Source organism: Polypterus senegalus, chromosome 13, assembly GCF_016835505.1.
Source record: "Polypterus senegalus isolate Bchr_013 chromosome 13, ASM1683550v1, whole genome shotgun sequence".
Taxonomy (NCBI): Eukaryota; Metazoa; Chordata; class Cladistia; order Polypteriformes; family Polypteridae; genus Polypterus; species Polypterus senegalus.
In genome coordinates this window covers 53,399,785-53,427,767 of record NC_053166.1, presented here as the reverse complement: position 1 = coordinate 53,427,767, position 27,983 = coordinate 53,399,785, and the positions used below count along the sequence as shown (strand labels likewise).

The following is a 27,983-nucleotide window of genomic DNA, read 5'->3' as shown; positions in this document are numbered from 1 at the left end:
AAAGTTCAAATTTATTGTCACAAAGGCATTTTAGAAGATACAACCAAATGAAAGATGCCAGTGCCTAATAAACATATGAAGTAAACAGAAATATTGCTCACAATGTTATTACTATGATTAAACATAATGCATTTATTAGGGTGCACATCCATCAACATTCTATACTAAACGAAAAAAAATATTCTTGACTATGTAGGGCTTGGAATCAAGTGGGTGTGCTTGAATCCCAGAGGACAGCATCCTGCAACAGGAACAGAACAAACATATTAGAATATTAAGCACACATATCCAGCTTTTGTTTCAGCATAAATCAGGTGTCAAGGAGTTTTTTTTATTGAGAATGGTAACATTTTCACGTTCATTTAACATTGTATAGCTTGGATCAGTACTACATGAAATGCATCTGAAGCATTATTTGCAGGTCTTGTCTAATTAACTTGGAAAGGAAACATTCTATGCAAAAGCAGGAACACACTTAAAAGAACCACAAGAAAGAAATCTATAGTTGATGATAAAATAGTGAATCTTAGAAATAGGCTAACACCCGAAGAGTGACTCCATATGCTTAGAACAGGAAAATGTATTTTAAATGATGATTAATGGAATATCAGGCATAGCCAGTCAAACAGTTGCCTGATTAATTTGAATATCACAGTTTCTAGAACTTGAATTAACTTTAAATGCTGGTGTCTACATCTACTAAAATCTTAACATAATGATTTAAGTATACAGAAAAAATGGAATCCACAAGCAAAACCAATAGTGCATTGCTCCATGACACTGGACCTTATGGTCATTATTATTAATGTCAACAATAACATTAGGCTGTATAGTGTAACATTGGTTAGTCCTGCTGCCACACAGCATTTTAAAAAGCATTTGACTCTTATCATGGGTCCCAGTTGGGTTCTCCATATATTTATGTACATTTTTTCTTACAGTTCAAAGGCATCCGACTGGGTTGACAGACAACAGTAGTTGTTTTCTGCCAAGTATGGACAAGTTTGACTTGCAATTGAATTATGTAACTTTGGCTTCTGCAATAAACTTAGACCTAGGAGGAGAGCTAGGGTGCCTAGTTTTTATGATAGATAGATAGATGTTAATAATGTCAGACACATTTTCTTGTCCTTTTTCTTTTCCCTTTATTCTGTTCTTTATACAGTACTTACATTAAATCTGCTTCCAATGCTCCTCTCTCTCATACAATTCTCTCTTCTGTTTTTGCAGATTTCCCCGTCTGTCTCACTCTCTCTTCAATCCTCTTCCCTCTCTTACTTCTTTGCATTTCTCTGTCCATTTTCTCTGCCTCTATCACTCCCTCCCTCTCTCCCATTACTCACCCTCCCTACCAACACTCCAAGGCCCAACAGCTGTGGCCTGCCGTTGACACACAACAGACAGCAGCTACCTCACTGTTCACTTTACACCAAGGATGTATGAGCATGAATCGGCAGGAACTGCAAACATATTTTTGCCTCTCTGTGGCATGTGAATCTGTCATGTGACACGGCAAACTGACAACACAATGGCTTATCCAAACACTCCCTTCAACAAGCATTTTACAAGGCGTATTCAGTTTCATTTCTTCCCACTTGGCTGGGCATCTCAGTATTGTGAATACATTAGACTTCAGTATTTTGGCCTGAATTTCATTCTTTTTTTCATCGTTAAACTACAGCTTGCTGCAGCTTTTTGACACCCAGTACCCAGGACTTAGTCAACATTTGCTGGGCTTTATCATTCATTTCAGTTCACCAAAACATGATGTGCTGAGAACACTACTGAGAACACAGGAAATGAAAACACCCAAAGAAACAATATACAGTATATCACATGTATGTTAAGACCATGTACAGGAGCATCTCAATAAATTAGAATATCATTTAAAAGTTTATCATTGAAAAGTTAATTTATTTCAGTAATTTAATTCAAAGTTAATTTATTTCAGTAATTCAATTCAAAGAGTAAAACTCATATATTATATTGATTCATTACACATAGTGATATATTTCAAGTGTTTATTTATTTTCATTTTGCTGATTATGGCCTACAGTTAATGAAAACTCAAAATTCTGTGTCTCAGAAAATTAGAATATTACATAAGACCAATAAACAAAATATTTTTAATACAGAAATGTTGACCTACTAAAAAGTATGTCTAGAGAAAGTACACACGTGCCTGCATGTTCATCCATCTAAATAGAGATTTAACTAATATGTATTTTAAGTGCCTTCCACAGTTGCATGCAGATAACGGAATGACAGAAGGGACCCCCAATGACACTTGAGAACAGAGACACTCGAACAAGTGCATGTATGTTTCCAAACCTTTTTTTTCTCTAGAACTGTCCAATAGGCACATCTTTTACTTGCAGAAGCACTCCCTCTAGTGTAAAATAACAGGAAATTGTACCATGCATTCAATCGTCGTGTCTTTAGTGGAGTAAATGAGCTAAAAATCAGACCTTAGCAAAAGGGGAAATAATAAATGCAGAAATGCAAAACAAAGAAAATGTGTTATATGTCAAAAAGCCTAAAGACTATGTTTCTAAACACAGACATACATATACAGTTCTGCCATGGAAATAATTTAAGTGAAGGAGATCTCAAAGACACATCATGTTCACCTCTTTTGGAAAGGACTTTCTATTAAATGTGTGGATTGGCACAAACCCCAGTGCCTCCCCTTTGGGAGACTTGTGTAGATGCTATGAGTGTTTGCCAGGACAGGTCTTTTTGTACTGTTGTCACTACATAATGGAGAATCTGATATTCATGAGACAATTCTCTCTGTATTAGAGCACAAGGGTCTATGGTATAGTTGCATGGTATACAGCTGTCTTTTATAGAACACACCCATACACTCAACCACAATTGTGCATACCAAACCAGACTAGTGTTGCCAGTCAACTCTGACGTACGTGGAAACCCAAGTGACCACAGAAAATTTACCTTGACAATGGGAGAATGTGTAAACACCATACTGTGACAGGATGAAGGAATTACCATACTCAGAATAAAGTTCATCCATTTTTTGATAATTTAGCTGAAATATTTAAAGTACTAAGAAAGGAGTAATGTTACAGATATTTACATACTTCATAAAATTGAACACTATTAGAATAAGAGGGAGAGACTGAATCTGCATCCTTGTCATTTGGTCAGCCAAGCCACTAGGCTGGCCAGGTGTCTAAATTTTAAATGGGATGAGCTTTCTTGTTTTTTTTTTCCTCATCAGCTAATTGCTCTGCTAAGTTGCTTGGCAACACTAGCATCTGAGGTATAGATTTACTTCTTCCTAATTAGGTTCTCTCTCTAAAACCACATTATGAGCCATGACAGCTTTAGTCTTGCAATGACAGCTCTAAGCAATGCAATTACAACATAGCACCTGGGGGGGTCATCATTCCCAATTTTACTTAGTACCTTTTATGTGTCTTTTTAGTGGGCATTATATTAAAGCATTTTAGAAAGTAAAATAATAAAATAATTCAAAGAAAAATAAATTGTTATGCATTTACGGTACCAAATCTTAAGCTGGGCCAATGTCTATATGGGGTTTGCTTCTTATCTAAGTGCCTGCAAGAATTTTTCTCTAATTACTCTGGGTTTCCTCTAAAAACCTTAAAGTTGCATGGTTTAGTCTAATAACTGGAGAAACTGGTCCTATGTGATTGTAAGTGTAGTTTCAGGTATAGGTGAACTCCACAAAGCATATTCTTTGTGTCACTGTACAAGTAAGTTCAAAGTCAATGTCAAAGTGAACTTTATTGTCATCTCAACCATACACAAGTACAGTATACAGATAGATGAAATTGTGAAGCTCAGGGTCCACAGTGTAACAACATGAAATGCTAATAAAAAATAAAAAAATACAATGAAATTAAAATTTAAAATTAAGATTAAAACACAAACAAGATAAGACATTGTGCAAAGACAAGACAAAGAAGCAGCAGCAATATTGACATGTAGTAAGCAATATGAACATTGATGCAATGTATGGTATTGTGCAATCTATATACATAAATATAGTCAATAAATATGTAATATAATAAATAAATAATAGATATAGATAATACAGCACAGTGTGAGGTAGTACAGAAATGGCAACATGACAGTGTATGATAATAGTTGTTTAAGACGTGTAAATGACAGGTCAGAATGTTTCACAGCAGAAGGATATCAAAGAATGTCAAAGTGCAGTGTGCAAAATACTTAAAGGTCAGTATGAGATTTTCAGTTCTTTTCTACATGCAGGAAAGTGGCTTGCATGTATAAAAGTTCTGTTTTTAGAGGTGGTTGAGGCAGTGTGGAAGTTCCCAGGGGGTGGCCTGGTGTTAAGGAGTCTGACAGCTTGGGGGTAAAAACCATCCTGCAGCCTGGCAGATCTGCCTCTGATGCTGCAGTATATCTTCTCTTGGATGGGAGAAGTGTGAAAAGTCCATGTAAGCGGTTTATGGGGTCCTGCACAATGCTATAGGCCTTGCGGACACTGCATTTGTAAAATATGTCCTGTAGTGAAGGGAGAGGTACCCCAATAATGTTCTCTGCTGTCTTCACTATCCTTTGCAGGCGCTTGCGGTCGGATATGTTGCAGTTGCTATACCAGACAGTGATGCAGCTGGTCAGAACACTCTCAATGGTGCCTCTGTAGTACATGGTGAGGATGGAAGGAGGAAGACTTGCTCACTTCAGCCGCCTCAGGAAGTGTAGTCTCTGCTGGGCTTTCTTGATTAGTGATGAGGTGTTATGTGTCCACGTAAGTTCCTCAGTTATGTGCACACTGAGGAACTTGGTACTTCTAACAGTCTTCACAACTGAACTGTTGATGCTGAGTGGGATGTGGGCTGGATGTCGACGTTGAGAGATAGATTGATATCTTCACACCATACAGACAGTGGGAAATTGCCTGTCAATATGGTGACATCACAGCCCATACGTTTCTTACTGCTGCTTTTCTGATAATGTCTGCCTTGCCATATACAGGTGACACCCGCCTCCAAACTGTTTTCTCCTTTTTTCTGACTTCACAGTATTATATCAGACTTCTTGGAGAAATACCTTTGGCAGCTTCACACACATAGTGTCTCTGCAGCCTGTAATATTTCTGATCTAAGCAAAGTCTTCACACTGTCTTATATTCTAGTCCCCTTTTTGGCTTATTAACTTTTACCTAGTGCCAAAGTACCAAAGTCCTATTTATGGTTAAAAATGTGCAAATAAAAAATAATCAGCAATATTTGTCTTGGATCTGGCCTTTCATTGGTTTTCTCCCGCTGTACTTACTTCTGCTCCATGTGTCCGAATGACAAAAAAAACATAATTTTAGACCATTGATTTTATTGAACACCAGTTTCTATCTTCTCTCTGTTATTAAAGAATACTATGCCCTTGCCAAAATCCTACAGTTACATGTCAGTGACTAGTGTATACATTTCCTTTTTTGCCATTAACACGCCATGTTAATACTGTTTATTGGATGACTTTTTCATTCAAAATTAAAATTATCTGGTACAAAGTGAGCATGTCAGTGTGACAGTTACTATGTACCTATCATTCCTGTAGAAAATGTTTTGGAACTTAACTTCCAAGATTGCTTAAACATTCTCTGCTATCGCAAAGCAAACAGCCAGACTACAAACTAAAGGAACTGTGCTCTATTCAGCCCACACTTGAGTCTGGAAATGCTGAGGACCAATCTTATGGAGAAAGAAGTGATAAGTAAATTTCACATAGGTAATTACGATTATAGACTTATTTGTCTGAATGGCATTAGGTGGGAATGCTATGCTCAGGTAAGAGTAACCAAGGTCATTAATAAGAAGTTTATGTGCATAGTCTTCCTTTAGTTTGTTTTAGACATTCGCCCTCATTTACTTCATTAGAGAGTCACAACCTATTTTGGCAGCATAGCCCACCAGGCTCAAAACAATTTTGGATAAGGCACCAGCCCATCTCAGAGAGGACTGTGACATGCTTATGATCATTCATACCAGTGCCGGTTCAGCGTTGTTAGTCAGGCTTTAAGAGAAAACTGAAAGCTGCTAGGAGCAGGCTCCACTGTTACAGACAGGTTCCACCAGACCCAGTGGAAGTGTCTCCATGTGGTCCCTCCTATTGCACAGGAAGTACTCCAGGGTTCATGTTGAAAAGTAATGGTGGAGAGTAGAGGAAAGGAAAGAAATGAAACAAAACGGAACTGTAACTGATTTATCCTGTGACAAAAACCTATAAAAGATACTTTGTCTGAATAAAAACATCTTTCCTTAAACATGTGACAGTATGGTTTGATCGTGCCTGGGTGTTTGGGGTGTGGTGTGTTCCCTAAAGAACACAAAAGATAATCACATTTATAAAGAAAAAGGTGACAAAAAATGTAGCATGAATAAAAACAGCATTATGTAAGTGGAAAGGAAACCCCAAATCACATAAATAAATACATAACTGTACTGTACTTAAGTTCAATCCCTCACAAAAAGTCTGAAACAGTGGCATTGGTATTAACTGTTGCAAGTAAAATTAAGACAGACATATCTTGATTTAGACACAGTGAGCATGTCATCACAACACATACAAATGTTAAAGTTAAAGCATTTTCACATGCAGGCAAATCTGTTTATCATTTTTTTAAGTCTTTTCTGTTTCTCTCTCTAAGATGAGAAAATCAGAAAATCAACCCACAAGCACACAGTTTTGCAGGTAATCTGGCCAACATGAATTGTGAATAACTGACGGAAAACTTAAGATGATACCTGGAATGTGAAACATGTGGGTTTTTTCCAGAGCTCTGAGAATGTTCATCCAAACTCTTCATGAATCGCTGTCTAGGACATATTAGGTTGTGAGGCAGCAACAGTACCACTGTGCGATTGAACCAATCCACTTTATGCCATGTTAAAAAGCACTTTGATAAAGATTTCATTAACTCACCAGGATACTAATAAAGACCACAGGTTTTGCTTAAGCTCTATGGGTTAAGTTTGCCAAAAACATGTTCGTTAAGGGCATTAGAACTTTAAACAAAAGTCTTTTCTGCCCACATCAAAATTCAAACCTTAGTTATTAGCTTGGTAATGCAGAATCTAGCTGTTTAGCCACCAGACAGTGCAGCTGACATCTTCTGTGTATGTTTTCATGGAGTTTTACATAGGGATTGTGTCAGAACAAATTAAGCAGTGGAGACGCTGGAGTTTCACTGGGTGGCTGATGCGCGATTACAATTCACAACAAATATGTGGGAGAATGCGTGAGCAACATATTAAAAACTGCCCAATGCAAACATTGCAGGTGTGAACTGTAGTGTGCAAGATGCAGGTTGTTCTGATCAAACATGTGTAGGGTAACACTGGCACTCATACAGAAAACTAACACACAGCAGTCAGAGTATACCACTATATAAAAGGAGATCATAAAACAAAACAGAAAAAGCTCAGACCACCTCTATATGTCTCTAAAAGGGCACTGAAATAATGCTATTAATGTTATGCTGCCTTAATATTATGTTATCAAACATTTCACCTTCAATAAAGTAAAGGCAAAAACACAGCCATACAAACGTTTTGTTACAACACTGAACCTACCTTTTGAAGTTTTGAAATCGAGGAGTCTGAAAACCAAATCTCCATAAAGGTTGTATAATCTAAACAAAATCTAGACAAAAACATACATGAGAAACATGCTCAATACTGCTTAAATAATTCAAGTAAGTTATCCCCTCAAATTAACTTTCAAATACAGTACACATAAATATAATTTCAATTATGATAAATAAGCCCCTTGTGAGCAGTGATTTTACATATTTTTACTATTACCCAATGTCACATAATGTTGAATGTTAGTGGAGCAGCATTTTGGAATAAATCTTTGCTTTATCTAACTCAGCTTCTAAAATTATCTGATTCACAATGATTGCATTCAAGAAAATTTGCACTTCAAGAAAAGATGAAGTGTATGGAAAAGGGTCAAACTATAACCCTTCTCTGACTAATTAATTTTTTTCTTAGGTGAAGGTAAGAAAACACAAAAAAGTAAAGGTAAACAAATGCAAAACAGGTATAAAAAAGCATGACAGAAGGAATTTTAGTCTGCTAATAACAGATCAAATACTGTAGTATTGAGAAGTATGAGAATAAGCCTGAGAATAAAGAGAGAAAACAACAGAAGTGTACTTTAGATAAAAACATCATCTAAATGCTATAGAAAAGGAATCTGGACCTAAAACATCCAGAGAAGTATGGCTGTGTAGTCCATTGACTAAGATGCTGAGAGACCATAAATCACACTGGCTGGTCAAGCCATCTTTGCTCTAAAATAGTATAAAAATATGAGTAATACAGATACTGAGATAAACGTTGACACTGTTTGATCACAATTTAAATGTGTAATCCAGGCAAAACTTATAGCCAATGTGATATCAGATGTAAATTCTCAAAAGCATACATAGACCAGTTAGTGTACATTTTTGCAAACCCGTTTCAGTGGTAAATAGATAGCATAGCAGTCTTTTATGTTTTTGAAGGGACAGGAAAACATCCAAAAGTCTCAAATCAATAGATAAAGGAAAATAAATTACTTATACTCAGTTACTCTAACCTCTGAATCAATTAACTGATCTGAGCAGATTATACAGAAATATTTCCCCTTAAAGTTTACACCTCTCTTTGACACAAATTAGTCTGGAGCAGTAAGAGGAGTTGAAGATGCTGTTAGCAAATCTAAACAGCATCTTTGATCATATTGAGAAAGCATAAAATCTAGTCATGTTTTCTCTGAATAGATTATAGCCGTGTTTTTACTGCAATTTAACTGCTTCTGCTGACTAGTGTCAAAGTTCTTTGACTTGCTTATATTTAAATATGGTAATGAAACAGCAATGGGGGGCTTTTTAAAAAATCTGATGCATTCCAAGAGTGGCTTTAAACGAAGGACATCACATTTTATTAAATTATCTTCTGGTAACCTTAAGGTAAATGTGAAGGGAATGAAACAAGTGTCATAGACTTCAGAAAGAAAAGAACAGTGTTCCCATCTGCTCAAAAAATGGAATATTGATTTAGAATGTCATATCCTACAAATATCTGAAAATCCACTTTCATGATCAACTGATTGTGCCCTGAATACAATTAAGGAATTCAACACAAGTTGTTTGTCTTTCATAGACGTAACCATTTCAGCGATAGCGATAATTGGTATACTTATTTATGTTTTATGCTTTACAGAGTGCACCCTTTTCTTTAAACTAAAACATGTGTGCTTAACATAAATTTAAAATACAGTTATTGATTAAAGCAGCAAGCATAGTAGTGGATGAGATGATTAAACATCTTTGGAACTGCTATGTGCAAGCCTTAATTCTAAAAGGGCTTCATCAAATCCTTAATGATCCTCCTCATCCTCTGCACTATAAAAGTTAAATTATACCATTCTGACAAGTAATAGAATCTTTCAGTACAGAATAAAAACAATATGTAAGAGATAACTTGTACCTCCAGTAATTAGGCTGTTAATTAATATGTAATAGTTCAAGAAGAAAGTATAATGAAGTCATATTTATTACATTGTTTTTTTGCTTCCTACCATATACCTGTTCTTTATTTTGTCAGGCATGTTATATATTTTATTTAATTCTTATTCAAAGGACTCAGAAGAGCAAAACTGGCTAAAGTTGTATAAAAACTATCAACACAAGAAAAGCAAATGCACCAAACATATGAACGCAAATGCAGATACCTGGGCACTCAAATGCACCAAATGAGATAAAAGTTTAATGTACTGTATCTCATTGACTGCTTTTCAGAGTTAAACTTGAGCTGTAACACACAGTGGCAAAACTCTTAATCTTGAGCAGGTTTCAGCAAAGATGGCAGTCTTCTTATCTTTCTGCACTTTATAGATCTTGGATTACAAGAATACTGTACTCCATCCAATGCAGGTGCTTTATAATACAAGCTCGAGTAGTGATAATAAATCACATTTCTCTAGAGTATACACCTTGGTCAATTCCTGGTAATAAATGTGGAGAGATTGCATGTTCTAAAATTAATGTCCAAAATATGAGATTGCACTAAATAAAATGGTATCATGACACCCTAAATGCTAGTTTGCTGTACCAATAAAGTGTCTCACAATTATCTTAGCTTTCCCTTAGCTAATACAGCCAGAATCACTTTAAAAGGTACACCTTTCATTACTCATCATCTGATGTCTTTCTTCCAGATTGTATGTCTTGTGTGTGCTTCTTTATAATGCAAATGTACTGTAGATTTATTTACGAATCACACATGTCTGAAGAAATAAGCTATTCTGTTTACAACTTCCATCCATTGATTTTCCTATCGTGCTTATCCGGTGCAGTGTCACAGGGATGCTGAAGCCTATCCAAGCAAGCACTGAGCACAAGGCAAGAACAATCCCTGGACAGGGTGTCAGTTCATTGCAGTGTGTACAACAAACACACATAAGAGGCCAATCCACCTAACCTTTATGTCTTTGGACTGTGGGAAGAAATCAGAGCACATGGAGAAAACCCATGTGGACACATGGGAAACATGCAAACTGCACACAGTCAGCACCTGGGAACTGAACCCTGGATCCTTGTTTCAAGGCAGCCACTGTACCACCATGTAACCCTTGTTTGCAAAATTTTACTTGTAAATAGACATCTGCCAAAAACAACAATGAAATAAGTAGAAATAAGATTGTCAAAGAGCATAGAAATTTCATTGATTTCCTCTGCTAAACTCAAAGCTTTTTTTTCCCCAAAGGGAACATAATGAGTAAAAGGTTCAGAGGAAATAAGTTTGGATGCGAGACACATCTGTACCAGTGCAGCTAATATGGAAATGGTTCAAGGAGAAGTAGGGTTCCGTGAGAACCCTAACTACAAACAGGACTGTTTCATTTATGTTAGGTAGATTGCCCAGAGGGGACTGGGCGGTCTCATGGTCTGGAATCCCTGCAGATTTTTTTTTTTTTTCTCAAGCCATCTGGAGTTTTTTTTTTGTTTTTTCTGTCCACCCTGGCCATCGGACCTTACTTATTCTATGTTAATTAATATTGAATTATTTTATTTTCTATTCTTCATTTTATAAAGCACTTTGAGCTACATTTTTTGTATGAAAATGTGTTATATAAATAAATGTTGTTGTTGTTGTTGGGTGAGACAAACAAAAGGCATTGTGTGTCACTAGAACATACATATATTCTAAGTTATACATTTAGAACATAGCTTTCTGCACATCTTTGACTCTTTCTCCCTGAAGACAGTTACCAAATATTGTTAAACGTATGGTGAACTATATAAATATAAATTTTCATTTGCACATATTTTTTGCTTTATGGCAAACCTGACTCTTGCTGATGCAGCTTCTCTGCCTTATCTGGATTTTGCATCTATCCTCACCCATGGACCTCTTTCACCCACCATCATAAAATTAATTTTCTTTTTAACATCCTATTCCATTGTGGGCTCATAGCCTTCTGAATTTATAAAATTATTAAACATCACTCTTATTAGTTTGCTCCTACCTTTTGAAAGAAATGGCTCCTACAGATTAACTTTATAAGAATTAGCCATAAAGGCTACATGTTCTTCTTGCTAACCCCAATCCACTCCAGGTTTTTGTTCCCATTCTTGATACGTAACATTTTGCCAAAAAGCATCTTGGCCTGCTATTCTGAGTTCTTCCAACTCACAAAAAAAAGAAATTAGTCATGAAAAACTCATCCACTTTACCAATGTATTAGTCATCTCTCTACATTTTGACAGTTTTTAATGTATGTCAACAATAAAGTTCAGTATATTCTTTCTCACCGAGTATGATATCATAACATAATTACCATGTGTTATCAGTTCTTAACCACTGATTGTGAATCTACAGTGGCCAAACTGGACATATTTGTATCACATTTTTTATATGAGCTGGCCATTTCTGTTTTATTAATCTAAGCAACGTTTTAGCTAATCAACTTTCTCCGAAGTTAAACAGCTTTTGATCATGTATCATTATCTCTCTTTTTTGCATTTACCCGATGTCAGTATCTGAAAAACACAATAAGTTGTTTGCCTCATGTTTCTTGTTTTCCTCATGACATTTGTAACAATAATCCTTGCAGCCAGAAGTTGCCGACATCAAATAACACTGTCCTCTCTCTGTATCACAGAAGGCCAAGACGTGTGACGTAACTCAGTTATTTTCAAGCTATAGAAAGCCCTCTCCGGTAGTAAGTTACAGACTCATTCTGCTTTTGCCTTGAGTAGGTCATATACCTGTCTCCTCACTATAACCAATGGCTGATCATTGTCAATGTGTGTTATCTTGTAATATATCTCTGTCTCTGAGGGTCTTCCAGCAACAGAGCCAAAGTTGTGAATATTAGGTATATTGGCAATAACAAAATGGACCAGTGGGTGTTAGAGGCCCTTGTGATGGACACCAACCTTGAATTTGATTAAGTGGTTTATTTGATAACATGTTATTGGTGGTACTACTACAGTCATCTTTTCTGGATCAAGCAAACCCATATCGTGGCCCAGATAATGGCAGTTCACTGCAACACACAATTATCTGTCATCAATATCAAAACAACTTGTTCCATCGTTTTGCTTTAACCACATATTTTCTTGCTCCCAAGAACTACAACATTTCTTTCACTTACTCTTATGCCATTTAAATAAGGTAAACATCTAGTAATTATGTGCTGGTGATTTTCTAATGCAGTGTGCATTCCTAATGGGACATTTTAAAGCAGTATTTGGCCAAGGACACACTATTGCTAGACACAGCCACTGATGAAAATTTGGGGAATTTGTCAGGGTACAAAATTTTTGCTGGAGTTGTATAAATCTTTCTCATGTTATATTCAAAAATTAATTTCTTCACATGCACTTTTATCCTATGTAGTTTATGGGTTACACGAGTTTTTATTTCACAGTATGTCATTCTACAACTTTTTCTTTTGGAAAGAATTGCAAAGATATTCTGCACGCTGTGTGAAATGTGTAGCAAATTACATTTTCCTGAAACAAATCTTCACCGGTTTTATTTTCACAGCTTTAGTCTCATAAAAAGCTACATTTACATCCGCCAATCAAAGTACAAATCCCATTTTGGCAAACTGTTTGACCTCTTATTATACACATAATACACATAGAAAGGTGAGTTACTCTCATTGTATCCCTGTATTATCCTTAAAAAAAACTTAAAAACAATATTCCTTTACTTGTATTAGGAACATGGAAAAACCCTGCATGAAACAAATCCCTGCTTCAGAAGCTTAAAGCACATGGAGGTTTTGCCTTATTTAACTTTCAGTGTTACTAATGCGTGGTGTACACTCAGACTGTAGAATGAAGAAAACAGTTCCGAAACTACATGCCCATTCTAATAATCTAACGTAACCTGAATAAAAATTGAGTAAAACACATTGAGTAATGCAAAGGATACTTTTAAAGCATATTACTATCAAGGTTCATTGATAGAACAAACACTAAACTATCATGAAAATTACATACAGCAAGAACAGCTAAATTCATCAAACTGTATGGAGAAAGTACAGGCTGCAGAGATAAAAGCATGCCACTCCCAATGCTGAATGGGATTCGTAGTTCATACACTTATCCCGCCCCCATGCGAGAAGCAGGAAACTAGAAAACTACAAATCCCGTGCTGCAGCGGGAAGTAGGCTTCATTAATGTATTATTCCCGGCTTTGTCACAACGGACAGCTCCTTATTAATACACCTGTCGCATACCTGAAGCGGTCGAGTAGAAGCTTCCTGTTGGAAAGTGATGGCTGAAAACAATGGAAGCAGTAGCTGCGCGGCGAATTTGCCACCCGGAGACCCGCAGCTCATAGGCCTGATTGTGGATCATCTGAAGAATCGCGGCCTGTTCGACGAGTTCCGTAGGGACTGCTTAGCCGACGTGGACACTAAGGTAATTCGAGGCCGCCACTGCGGCCTTTGTATGTAAAAGTGCACTCGGTAAGAAAGCGACAGGGAAGAAGACGAAGAAGAAGAAGCTGGCCTTTCGGAATTTCCACCGTGTGTTACCAGCACCCCTTTACGACAGATATCGTGTGGAATGATACAAGAGTCAATGGAGACGTCTCATAGAAGTGTGTTTTGGAATAGCCTGTATTTATTGTGAGAGGCACAGTGATGTTGTTAAACGAATGAACTGCTAATATGTTGTTTTTTCCACGCACACTAAAGCAGATTACTCATGTTAGGAAGGTTTCCAACTAAATCCTGTAGACATGAGTATGTCGGATTTCAGTGCGCTTCACTAACGATGTGTCAGTTGCCGCGACTCCGGTAATCCGCATAGCTACGTCTTGATGTAATTGAAAATAAGTGAAGTGAATGCCCGGTTCAGCAGCTGTCCGTTTTATTTCCGCATTTCTGTTGCTTCCGGGTTACAAAGCGGAGTACTGTCGATCTATCACCTTTACAAAATCCTTTTATGTCATTCCAAATGCAAACTTTTGTAACTGTACATGCGTTGGAATGCGAATAAGCCGTCTTTCCCAATGCACGTGCCATTTTATCTAGTAGTAGGGTTTCATCCCCCACAATGCACTGCAGCAGTAGACCCTATCCACAGACTCGCGGTCTTTTTCGGTTATTTGCTGGGGCCCTCGGAGTGACGGTGTCCGTTTGCCTGCTGAAAAGTCGCGGATTTGTACGTTTACTGCTAAAAATGCTTAACCGAACTGCACTTGAATACCTCAGTTCCGCCGTGTTTTGCTTTCAGAGTGTTTTTTTTTTCCCCCAAGATGCGATACAATTTTATAAAATTCCATTCTCGTCATTAAGAATACACCTCACACAATTTAGTTGATAATAAGGTAACGTGAAAACACCTGTTTTTTAAAGTTCGCAATTTTTGTTACTTTTAAGGAGTGATCAAGTTTGTTCATATAGTTTAGAAGTTAGGCAGTTAATAATGCACCAAGCCGACAAGACTACAGTACTCTGAATATGCATTTCAGCCATGCAACTTGAGGATTTGTTGTTTCACTAAATACAGGTAATTACTTGACCCTAGCGCTTCTTTGTCAGTTAATCATTCCCTTGAAACTTGATAATGTTAAAAGCCTTTAGTTTTTGTTCATGTTACTTTTACTGACTTTAACTAGCAACTACATTGACCTGCTCTGTTGCTCCTTTCATTGAGTAAAGTCAGATACAGTGGTGAAAAATAGTATTGATTGCATCAGTTTTTCTCAGTAAATATTTCTAATGGGGCTATTGACATGAAATTTTCACCAGATGTTAACAACCCAAGTGATCCACACAAACAAAGTCCATAAATTAAGTTGTGTGATAAAGTGAAATGACACAGGGAAAAAGTATTAAACATAATTACTGAAATGTATTTAATACTTAGCAGAAAAGCCTTTGTGGGTAATGACAGCTTCGAGACTCCTCCTGTGTGGAGAAGATCGTCGCATGCATTGCTCAGGTGTGATTTTGGCCCATTCTCCACACAAACTGTTTTCAAATCTTGAAGGATCAGGGGGCCTCTTGTATGAACTCTGATCTTCAGTTCTTTTTTTCCATAGATTTTCAATTGGATTGAAGTTGGGTGATTGACTGGGCCATTCTACCAGCTTTATTTTCTTTTTCTGAAACCAGTTGAGAGTTTCCTTGGCTGCATGTTTGGGGTCATTGTCTTGCTGAAATGTCCACCCTCATTTCATCTTCAGCATCCTGGTAGATGGCAACAGATTCTTCTCAAGAATGTCCCAGTACATTTCTCCATTTGTCCTTCCTTCAATTATATGGAGTCTGCCAGTACCATATGCTGAAATATAGCCCCCACACCATGATGTTCCCACCTCCAAACTTCACTGTTAGTATGGTGTTTTTGGGGTAATGTGCAGTGCCATTTCTCCTCCAAACCTGGTGTGTGCAATGCCATCCAAAGAGTTTAGTTTTGGTCTAATCTGACCAGGCTGTATTTTCCCAGTATTTCATTGGCTTGTCCAGATTTTGTGCAGCAAACTTTAAGTGAGCTTCAACATGCTTTTCCTTCAGCAGTGGAGTCTTGCACAGGGAGCGTGCATAGAGGCCATGGCAGTTGAGTGTATTACTTATTGCTTTCTTTGAAACAACTGTACCTGCTAATTTCGGGTCTTTCTGAAGCTCTCCGCAAATGGTCATTGGCTCTTGGACAACTCTTCTGATTATTCTTTTGAATCTTCTATCAGAAATCTTGCGAGGAGCATGTGGTCATGGCCGATATTTATTTATGGTGAAACAATATTCTTTTTCCCTTCTGGATTATGGCGTCAATGGTGCTCACTGGAACATTCAGAAGTTTAGAAATATGTCTGTAACCAATGCCATCAGTATGTTTTGCAACAATACGGTTGCAAAGGTCTTGAGAGAACTCTTTGCTTTTTACCCATCATGAGATGCTTCTTGTGTGACATCTTGGCAATGAGAAACCTTTTTATAGGCCATCAATTAAGACTTAACCAACTGATATTAATTTGCACTGATAAGGGGCAGGATTGGTTTCTAAATACTGACAGATTTCAGCTGGTTTCTTGGCGTTCCATGCCTTTTTGTACCTCCTTTTCTTCGTGTCCTTTTTCCCTGTGTCATTATACTTTATTACACAATTTATGCACTTATTTGTTTGTATGTGTGTAAAGGAAAAATCTAGATTAAGGAAAAATTAAATTTGAAAGTAGCTGACCAACTATATAGGTATATATTTTTTTGATAAGATACGTGGTAATAGGTTATATTGAAGCGAGGGCCAGTTTTTAAAATTTATACATTGAAAGTGTGAAATCTAGGTACTAAACTGTTAAATCTGTATAAAATTATACCTATGGTATATTCTTTGATAGAAGGAGGTTGGGTTCGTGCACTGATATAGCTGTATTTTAAAGGGTACACCATACAAAGTGCATCGTAAATATGGTTCCGTTACACAACGAAACAATTGTGCAAGTAATTTTGTTCTTGTATGAACACTAAACAAATTTTTTTTTTTTTTTTAAATGCAAAAACCCACCAAGACAGACATGGCCCAATTTTATTGATGTTTTGGGCACAGGGTTTTCATTCACAAAAACAGCAAAGCTTTAAAGAAAGCTTCACATCTGGTTTTTAAAACTACAATTTGCCTTGAAGTATTTTAATAAAACAGACTGCATAACTTTAGAGTTTACATTGTATTTATATAGAAACAAATATTGGTAGTATTACATTTTGTTACATTTTTATGCTTTTGCACTGGAATTTTGTTTTTCCCTAACTTTCCTGCATCACTGAAGATTATGTCCAAAACATCATCTAACATCTATAAGCACAAAATACAATAGCTATCAGGTTGATACCCAGGTGTGTGCATTTTCTTTCTGATGCTTAATGCACCAGGCCTTTTTAAATTTTTCTTGACAACCATCCTTTTGTTGAAAAATCACATGTATGAGTTGATATCCTTCAAAAGTTGTGCATGTGCTGCCACCAGCGGGCATTAAAGTTTAATCACTATGTTATTTACATCCCATATCCCCAAGAGTATGTAGTGGGAAGATTTAAAAGACTTTGGTTTTTTTTTTTTTTTTTTTTTTTTTTTTTAAATTCTAGATTTGTTCTTTGCACAGAAGAGACCTTCATTTCTATTTTTATTTTTTTTTTGTTTCTTAGCCAGCTTACCAGAACTTGAAGCAGAAGGTTGACAACTTTGTTTCTACACACTTAGACAAGCAAGAGTGGAATCCTAACATAAACAAGAATCAGGTGCGCACTGGCCTGCGGCAAAGTGTCATTCAGTAAGTGCTTATTTCCTATGCTAAATTATGCTATTTGAACAGGAAATGCTGTAAAGTCAGTGTATGTTGAGATCGGGAATATAACATCCTAACATATCTGTAAAGCCCTTTCATATTAGCTTCTTCTAATTTTTAATTTGGTTGTTAACAGAAATAAAAAAAAAAAAAAAAAACACCCCTGCAATGAAATCCTTATATATATCCTTATATTCCATCCATCCATTATCCAACCTGCTATATCCTAACTGCGGGGTCACTGGGGGGGGTTGGGGGGTCCCAACCAACACAGCGCAAGGCAGGAAACAAACCCCACCGCAGTCATGGTGTTTTACCTAATCCATAAAACAGCTGCATTTATCCAATCTCGGTGTTAAAAATTAGCTGCCAGGAGGAGATGTAATTTTTTTTAAACCACCCATTCAATATAAAGATCATTCAACCACCATGTAGAGGATAAGTCAGAATTTTTGAGACAGTTTGGGAGAGAATTACAAAGCCATGAGGCAGATACCCTAAAGGTCCTATTGCCAAACTACTTTAATTACAGTCGAATTCAGATTTATCTAAGGATGCAATCAAGCTGTACCGGGTAAATGTAGAAAAGCAATTTTAATCATGTTGTTGATATGTGCCTCAGATGCTAATTTAGTAGTCTATAGTTATTCCCAAAATTTCTGATCTAATATTAGCTATACGAATTTATATATAATGCAAGTGATATGTTCTCAGTACTAAAAAATCTTTTTAATAGAAAAAATTACATTAAACATGAAATTGAAGATGCTATATACAATACTAAAGAAGTATGTATCATCACAAAGATGATATTTAAGGCCTAGGTGTTTATTTGTTGCAGCACAATGCAACAATTAAAGTGTATGAAGTAAAGGTGCTAGTATTGTACCATGAGAAATTAAAGACATTGTCACTTTGGAGTATGAAGTGATAATGGTCAAGGAAATAGAATATTTTCTGCTAATGTGAAAAAGGGAACCAAAAAACATTCAAGGACAGTTCCTGCAGAGCCACTCATAATGGCTTTTTTATTAGATATTGTGCTGAGGTCAAAAAGTAAGTAAAGGGGAAAAAATACCACAATATTATGCCATTAAAAATTTGTTTACTGTTCCAAAGAAAGATATTACATGTGTGCTCTTTATAGAACCATAGTTATAATACAAATGTGACTGGATTTATAAGAAAACTAGCTACCCTTATCTTTCAGGTAGACACAAAAGTTAAAGTTAAATGGGTTCATACCAGAATCATAGGATGAAAATATGTCCAATCCCTTTTTTGTTTTTTTATTTTGTTTCTGCTGCTGTATGCATCTGAATTTCCCCATGAGATAAAATTTTATCTAATCTAATTTTAATTTATATTTAACCCAGTCAGAGCCTGATCATAGCTAAGGGATTCCACCAGACTGATACCCTTGCAAAACTGAATGTGATAGTATTTAATCTGATTTAAAGAGGAAAGCAAGTTTAGAAAAACATACAGTAGTTGCTTTAAGGCTTAATGTGTGAACTTAAACAACATTTTAGATAATGCAAACGTTTCTCTTAGGAAAACTGCAGTTGAAGGCATTATCAGTTATTTTTTTTAGCTGGTAGGGAACTGGATTTGAACTGCATTCATGACAACCCTTGAGACTAAATAATGTTTTTGTTCTTGTATTGCTATCCTGCTGCCTTGATTTGATGCATTAAAACACACATGTGAAGTCCACTGCATTCAGCACAACCACCATTGCAGTACTTACTAACTCATATCATAGCAGCCAACTAAGCTTTCAAACTCTGCTGTGGTACTACAGCTAAAAGAACAGACCTAACCGCATCAAAATAGTTAATAAATTTGACAATTCGCAAATCTTCTGTAAAATTGGCACATTGCTCTTAATGATGGCCTGCTCTCTATATTACATGTCTGAGATTTTGTGAAACAAAATACAAGATTGAATATATGACCATACTGAAAGCAAAATTCATGTGTTTAGGATAGTCCATGACTGTCTGTTAAAACAAAAGGACAAAACGGGGAGTCCAAAATCAATATGTCAAGTAGTCCATAGTGCTGTTAACAAAGATTAGATATAAATCAATGTTGTGTCCTGGAGAATGATGGATTAGCAAAAGTGGAATGACTCCCTTAACTAACTTAACTAAATAAGTTAAGGGAGTCATTCCACTTTTGCTAATCTATCATCCTCCAGGATGAAGTTGAGCATCACATTTGCTAGCAGTGTTTTTCCCCCCAATATGATGTGCAGGAATCAATAGATCTCTAGATTTTTATTTTTTTTTTTGGTCTGTCATTAGATTTGTTTTAAAATACAATTTGTAAAAGACTTTTTTCCTTCTCTCTGCAAAATGTAAAACTAGAAAGTAACCTAGTGATGCCTAATGTTGAAATGTGTAATTTTAAATTTCCTTTATTACTACTTCTTTGCATAGATATATTAAAAAATAAGGATTCTTTCTTGGAGATACAATGCCATGTGGATATGCCACAGTGTCCTAAGGATACAAGTGTTTCTCCATTTTCCTGAAACAAATTCTGGTAAAAGGGAAGGGTGGTACTGGTAAGCTGCAGAATAAGCACGTGACCAAAAAAAACGGACCAAGTTTTCTACAGAAATACTCGGTTCATTTGAAATTTATAATTGCAAACTAATCTGAAAAAAGCAATGTTCAGTGGTGATCAGAGCAGCAATTGCATGCTTTCCGATTGTGACATTAGTGTAATATTTACTGTAGATCTGGAGCTGTAACTAATGTCTTAGATATAAACTACATAATGTGTTTTTCCCCTAATAATGATTCTTCCCCAACCACCCCCATATAACATTTTGCAACCAGCTAAAGCATTTGACATCATTTGTCCTGCATGTGTAAGTCTTGACTTTTTGTGTGTATGTATATACATATGAACATAACAAATGCTTTTCCCCAGTCTTGTATGTATAACAATTTTTAATTTTGTAATATTGTAGCAGCGCTGACAAGATGCATCAGCCCAGGATGAGTGACCCCTTTGTAAGAGCTCGTTTTCTATCACTACCGGAAGGCATGCCTATAAAACCAGCAAGCCTGCAATGATAAACATTCCTTTTAACATGTTGACTGCCAAATATAAGTTGGGAGAAATTTCTGTTCCATGTGCCAACCACAAGTTTGTTTTGAATATTAAAGAAAATAAACATTGTGAGTTTTGCTCATTAATATTTCATTACTATATTAAAATAACACTGAGTTTTACAATATTGTCAAATTCAAAGAAATTCACTATTGAACAAATTCACCATTTGCCTTTTGTTATTGGGGTAGTCAATGTGTTAAGGAAAGAGTAAGAGGTTCTATCCTGGCACTTGGCAATGGTGTTACATTGATGTCAGAAATGGGATGAAAATAAGTCCTACTGTCCAACTTCATAAAGTGCAGAGTGCCACAAAGCCCTATAATGGAATTATTTAGAACTTCAGAGGAGTTGCTGGAGAGTAAGAAACCACTGACAAGAGACTGCTACTTCAGCAGCTCCTCCACCACTTTTTCGTCTAGCAAGTTCCATTGGCCTTGGTGCACGGATGATGCCAGCAGAGCTAAATCAATATGTCAAACACTCCATAGCTAATAGCTTTGGGCTCATGAAGCTGGGAAAAAGTGTGGCATAGTGAATTGCCACTGGCCCCAGGAGAACCATGTGAAGCAGGTCTGCTGGGAACAATGTGCACCCAAAGGGTCAGATCGCAGGGGTGTTATGGGGCATCAGTGGATGAAGAGATTCAGACCTGGAATGGTGTTTCCAGCATCACTTCAGTGAAGGAAACTGCCAAAAAAGAGAAACCGTATCAAGTCAATCAATCAAATCAAAATCTTTATTGTTGTTGTAGCAGTGAGATGTTGTACAACGAAATTTTAGGTGCAATTTTCCAGTGCAAAAAAAAATTAAAATAAAAAACACAGTTACTCAAGTTAAAAATAAAATGAAAAAGGGAATAAAATAAGTACTAAAATAGTCCATAACAGCAGAACAATGTTTTCCACTCATATATGCATCATATTGCACTTGTCCCTTATCCAATGTTAACTTAGAGCTGTATTGTAAACATGAAGGTGCACTAGGTCAGATTGACCACTTAGCAGCATTCAGCATAGTAATGGCTGAAGGATAGAAACTGTTTCTCAGTCTATTTGTCTTCGTCTTTATGGATCTGAAACGTCTGCCTGAAGGCAGGCGTTCAAACAATGCATATCCTGGGTGTGATGGGTCCTGAAGAATTTTCTTGATGTTCCTGAGGCAACAGGAACTATGTAGTTCTTCTAGTGAGGGGAGAGGACAGCTGACTATCCACTTGACATAAAAGATTTGCCTGCTTACTTCCCAGGCTGATGCACAGTGTTTTAACACATGGTACAGTATCCCATAGCATCACTTGAGCCTTCAATTTGTCCTAAGTGAGATGCCTCTCCAAGGAACTCTTTTTAATGGCCTATTGCCTTAAAAGGGAGAGCATAGTCCTTATGTTCATACCTTAACTATGTCCCCTTCAGAGGTTGGTTGGGAGAGTTGATAATCTCCAGCTAGTCCTCTTTGTACTTGATATTGAACAGTCAACCAGTCCCTATGTACCAACTGTGTTGTACACTGTTACGAGGTTTTACTACACCCCAAGATACCCATAATACTAACCAGTAGTCCAATTATCCTCTGCTAATTCTGAGTCGCATACAGTGCCTTGAGAAAATACTCATCCCCCTCAGTGTATGTGCTGTGTTTGTTGTATTCCCACCTGGAATTAAAATGGGTTTTTGGTGCATTTTGAAGGAGCAAAATATTTTACTGTGACACAAACAATAAGACAAAAAACACAAATCCTGAGTGTGCATCGGTATTATTAGTTTAACCCATCTAGCCACTGGGATTTTCGCCCTTTCCTCAAAGCAAAACTGCTCCAACTCCAAGTTAGATGGGTTGCATTGGTGTACAGCAATCTTCAAGTCATGCAACATATTCATCCGGGTTTTGACTAGGTGATTCCAAGACATTTAAATGTTTCCCTTTAAACCTCCCAGCTAAGCTTTAGCAAGGTCATTGTCCTGCTGGAAGGTGAACCTTTGCCCCAGTCTCCAATCTCTGGCATTCTGAAAGAGGTTATCCTCGGTTTAATGCATCCATCTTTTCTTCAGTCTTGTACAGTTTTCCTGTCCGTGCCAAAACATCCTCATGGCATGATGCTGCCGTCGCCATACTTCCCATAACCCTGGGAACACCGTTCCTAAAGTGAAGTGTTGGGTTTGCACCATACATGGCATTTCCCATGATGGCCAAAAAGTTCAGTTTTAGTCACATCTGACCAGAGAACCAGGAAGTATACAGTGGTCCTATGAACAGATACTCCTCTCTGCTGTGGATATCTTTACAGCTCCTTCATTGTTATTTTGGTCTTTGTTGTGTCTATGATTAATGTCAGGTTTGTAGTGGTTACATATACTTTCATTTTGTTATAATGGATTTAATGGTACTCCATAGGATATTCAAAGTTTGGGATTTTTTTTAAACCATCCCTGACGTGTACTCTCAACAACTTTGTCTCTGACCTCTTTGGAGTGCTTCTTGGTCTTCATGTTACTTGCTTAGTGCTTTTGCAGTTATGAGCCTTTCAAAACAGGTCTAGTGACACAGACATCATGTGACAGACCATGTGACACTTTGATTGCACACAGGTGTGTCCTAGCAAACTAATTATGTAAGTTCTGGAGTTAATTGGTTAGACCAAGATCTTATTTAGCAGCTTCACAGCAAAGAAGAGATGTGTGTGTGTGTATGTGTGTGTGTGTGTATATATATATATATATATATATATATATATATATATACACACATACACACACAACTTTTCAGTTTTTATTTGTTTCATTTATTTATAAATATATATTGCCACAATAGTTTTTGTCCTTTGGATACATTCTGTGACTTTTCCTGCATTGTGCTTTCCTGAATGCTCCCTAACCCTGGCAATACACACTGTAAACTTAATTTCTGTAAATTGTGTGTGTGTAAGATATGTGTTGGTGAGCTTACTTGTTTGTCTGCAGACAGGTCTGGAGTTTTTAGCAAACTTGTATCTTGTCCTTCTCCTTGAAATTTTTCAGTGCTGATCTTTAATATTTTCTGTGTCTGCATTCTGAGCAGGTCAGGAATGCTGGAAGCTGGAGTAGAGCGCATCATTGCTCAAGTAGTGGACCCCAAGTTAAATCACATTTTTAGGCCACACATAGAAAATGCAATTCACGAATATTTGACTGCAGAGAACAAGCAGGAAACAATGCCAACTGCACACTTGGATCCTGAGAAACAAGAACCCATAGCAACTGCTCCCAGCACACCCTGAGGTAGGACATTCTGGAGTTCTATTTAAAAAAAAAAATAAAATAAAATAATGTGTAGTATGATGTTGTGGTGGTTAGCATGGCTGCTCCACAAATACAGATTTCTTTGTTTGAATTCTCTGTTCTGTCCCTGTTTGTTTAGTTTCCATGTTCTGTAGATTTATGTTTTTTTTTTATGTCAGTGTCAAATTTTGAAAGGAACCTGAAAAGTACAGTATATATTCAGACAGGCAGGGATAGGGTCCCTGTGTGCTCAAAATAACACCACAAGTCCAAAGGTATACAAAAATAATACATTTCTTAAATAAAATGCACAAAGGAGAGAGATTCAGTTGTTGCCTTTGATATTATATTGGGGAATATTATTTTTAATTAATTGCATTATGCTCTAATTTGTACTTACAAACTGCATATACTGTATTCTTTAGACATACCGTATAGCAGAACCCTCATTTTGCAGGGAACCAATTTAAAATTTGTTAATGTGAATTTATTAAACAGTGCTTTAGTTGAGAAATGAGAGTGTTTAATATGTGTATTTTATAATAGATACAGCATACTTATATTTGTGTTCTTTATCTATTTTGCTGTAAAAACAAATGTAACTTCTAAAAATACAGCCATATACCACTCGCCACTCAAATTAAAAATGTAAAATTTAGAAAAATGTCCTGTTTAAAGAAAAAAAAAAATACACATGTATGAAAAAAATCTTAAATAGTAATGGATGATTAAGAAGTGAATATAAACAAATATTAATAGTTCTGTTATGAGTATGTAAACACATTAAATGTATTAATGTTAAGCCTTAATATTAGCAAGCTAAAGAAATATTTAGATGGTAACACACTGTTGCGTGTTTTTGCCAATGCTCTGGTGTCTGGTCCAGACTCGGCCCTTGGAATTAAAGACATACACATTCAAAGAAAGCAGCACTGCAAACATCAGCTTATCAATGCAAATTTCTCATCAGTATAATGAATATCATGCTTACACACACATGCAGAGGTTAACTTAAGCACATTTCAGTTGCGTTACAAAAAGCAACACTTGTTTCAGATTTCAGTTTGGAATAAAGGAAACAACTTCAAGAAAATAATTGTGGGAGAGGATGATGCATCTTTTTCCCTTGAGTGTTGATTTTTTTTTTATATATCCTTAACTGCACAGTTTTAATTGGAGCCTTCCTTGTCTTTTGATAAATAAAATGCAATGTCTCTTTTTATCTATATTTGTTTTTTGTAGCCTGCTGGGAACGAACTTGTGTTGTAGCGTAAACAGGTTGTTAATGGTTATGTGTTGTTTATATAACATTATTGGGAATTGGTGCTTCTTAGCTGATCTTTCATTCACTCAAATTAATAAACTATGTGGCTGAATTTTAGACGGTGGCGTTAAAGTCTGCTTGTAGTGCTGGAACATTTTTTTTTTATGTTCTGCTTTTTTTGATCAACATCATTGCTGTTGGAAAATACAATCTATCCAAATTATAGATGATCCTCTTCATTTTGGCATTAAAACTTATTAAAAAAAAAAAAAAGTTTTGAGTCATTCTCAGTTTTCCTGGAGGCTGCTGCAGACATAAGAAAGAAATGTACACTAATAGATTGTTAGGAATTTGACTCCTAAAATAAATTCAACACAGTTGGCTGTAATTATTCCTATGATGCCAGTGCTTATTATTCACAAGTACGTTGCATTTACTGAGTATATCTGTGCTTGCTTACAATACTCATTTGTTTACAGCAGTCAATATTTGGGAAAGCTTGATCTATGAAAGAACAGGAGAGCTAAATGGAATGTAGCAATTGTGACATTTTGTCACTATTTATTCTTCTCCAATGCCTAACAATTGGAGTGACTTACACACTTGCCCACCTTGTCACCCAGTACTACTATAAGCAATTCCCTTCCTCTCTCCATGTGTCTCTCTCTTTCAAGCCTTCTTCCTGTCTTTGAACATTTGCCATGTAGCCTTGTCCAGACTGCTTTTCAGTGCATCTGCCTAAGGTAGCTCTTTATTCCTTTACTTGTACCGATGTTATACCTGTAAAGGAGCAGAGGCCACACCCTTGCCCATCCTTGAGGTTACTGCACTCCAGAACCATCTAAAGCCCAAGAAAGGTGAGATCACCAAGGCATTTTTTTTTTCCAAGGAGCGATCATTGCCCCTGTCCAAATCGGAGACTATGTGCCATCTCCCATCAGTTAGATGAAGGAGTACTAGCCTTTTTGTTAACCTCTTACATGAATGTGCAACTTGGCCTGATCTTTTTCTTTCATTCCCCAGGATGATGTGGCCACATGCTGGCACATGTTGGGTAGAACGTCTCTTAGTGCCCGTCCAGTCCTTTACTGCTAATGATTAGAGAGACCTGTATACCTTTGCCTGTTTCTTGCCCAGTGGGGGCAAAATCTTGGGAAAAACTGTTGCTGAGTTTGCATTTCCACCAAACCACCAATCCCCCAATTTTGTTCCTCTTTGGAGACATCAATTATGTTTATAGTATACAGACCTGTAGTAGGCCATGAGTTTCCACACCTAGTTTTTATTTCACTAAGGTTATCTATATGTTTAAGAATAGTGTTTATTCCTTGACGGTATCTTTGCATCTGGCAACCTTTGTTAGCCTTGCAGGCCATTCCACATGTCCTCGGTCAAAATTGTTAACTCCATACTATACTCTACCACACACTCCTTACAAAGATAATTTATTTTTTTAAATGTTAGGTAATGTGTTGCATTTTCTCTAGAACTAAATAGCATTTTTTTTTCCTTTCAGGTTGCAAAAACATATGTGGCTATGTAAGTTACGATGAATTGGAGGGAAACAAATCTTCCAAGAGGACTGCGCGGTGTTAAATGAGTAATCGCATTGGTTGCAGTTTAAGAAGAACATCTGCAGCAGTGCATTTTGACCAAAGGAGCTGTGTGCTGAAATTTCTGTAAATGCAGGCACCTCTAGAGTAAGTGAAGAAATGTGCACCGTGATACCACTAGGCACTGGGATCTAAATGATGTTCTCAGGTGAAAAATGAAGGATTTTTAGAAGCTATGCTATAAGGGTTGTAATGGCTGAATGCTATCTTTTAATGCACAGTAATTTTAGCTGTAATTGTTTGCTGCTACATCGAGGTTTCTACTTGATTTTTTACAGCTTTGGGGTTGAAGGAATAAAACAAAAAATAAACTTGAGCCAAAGGCCTTAAAATTGGGTAGGTGTGAAAATTTTTGTATTACTGACTTTTCAGAAAGTGTGATTTTTTTCATTAAACAGGAATGGGTTTATATTGGTTTTTATTTGCTAAAACCTGAAATACACCAAGAGTGCCAAGAGTAGAGTCCAGCCAGCACTGCTGTTAGGGATTTCCCACAACTACTGAGACTGGGGCGATTGGGCTGGGCCGCCCTCTGAAAGGACTGGAGTGCTCCTCTGCATGAGTACTTTGTGCTTTTAAGAAAATCTTTAACCTGTGTGATGTGTTTCATGTCACCACAAATTTACTTTGTAGGAGTTGGGGTAGCAACTGTTCATGACAGGAGGAGCTTAGTATGATGTGACCTGTGTTGATGAGTTGTGCATCCATCACAGACTGAAATTTTAGTTAAAAGCCTTAGTTTCTTACTTGGCTGAAAGTGGGTAGACCAAATTGGTCTATAATTTCTTTGCTTTATTTGTAAAGATTGTGGAATGATTATTATTATTATTTTTTTTTTTGTTAAATGATTAAACAGTCTAAATGACTTGTGGTATTTCTGTCATCTTTTTGAGTCTATACAGGTAGATGC

The 27,983-nt window shown here is 36.6% G+C and overlaps 1 protein-coding gene and 1 long non-coding RNA gene across 3 annotated transcripts; one reads left to right on the top strand and one right to left on the bottom strand.

Annotated features, from left to right (window-relative positions):
* On the bottom strand, positions 1-13,844 carry LOC120542581. Its single transcript, XR_005636209.1, has 3 exons — positions 13,756-13,844; positions 7,584-7,653; positions 1-241 (listed from the first exon to the last, which is right to left on the bottom strand). It is a non-coding gene; the product is annotated as an uncharacterized LOC120542581 (long non-coding RNA).
* Positions 13,623-27,934, top strand: bod1 (biorientation of chromosomes in cell division 1). Of its 2 annotated transcripts, XM_039775138.1 has the most exons (4): positions 13,624-13,939; positions 17,674-17,798; positions 23,997-24,196; positions 26,977-27,934. In XM_039775138.1, exons 1-3 carry the CDS (start codon positions 13,793-13,795, stop codon positions 24,193-24,195), a joined length of 471 nt encoding a protein of 156 aa, XP_039631072.1. In that variant the 5' UTR covers positions 13,624-13,792; the 3' UTR covers position 24,196; positions 26,977-27,934. The 2 variants fall into 2 exon arrangements, with proteins under 2 accessions (XP_039631073.1, XP_039631072.1); XM_039775139.1 differs by lacking the exons at positions 23,997-24,196; positions 26,977-27,934 and adding an exon at positions 20,797-21,791 and having other exon boundaries at positions 13,623-13,939.
* Positions 27,935-27,983: the final 49 nt, after the last annotated feature.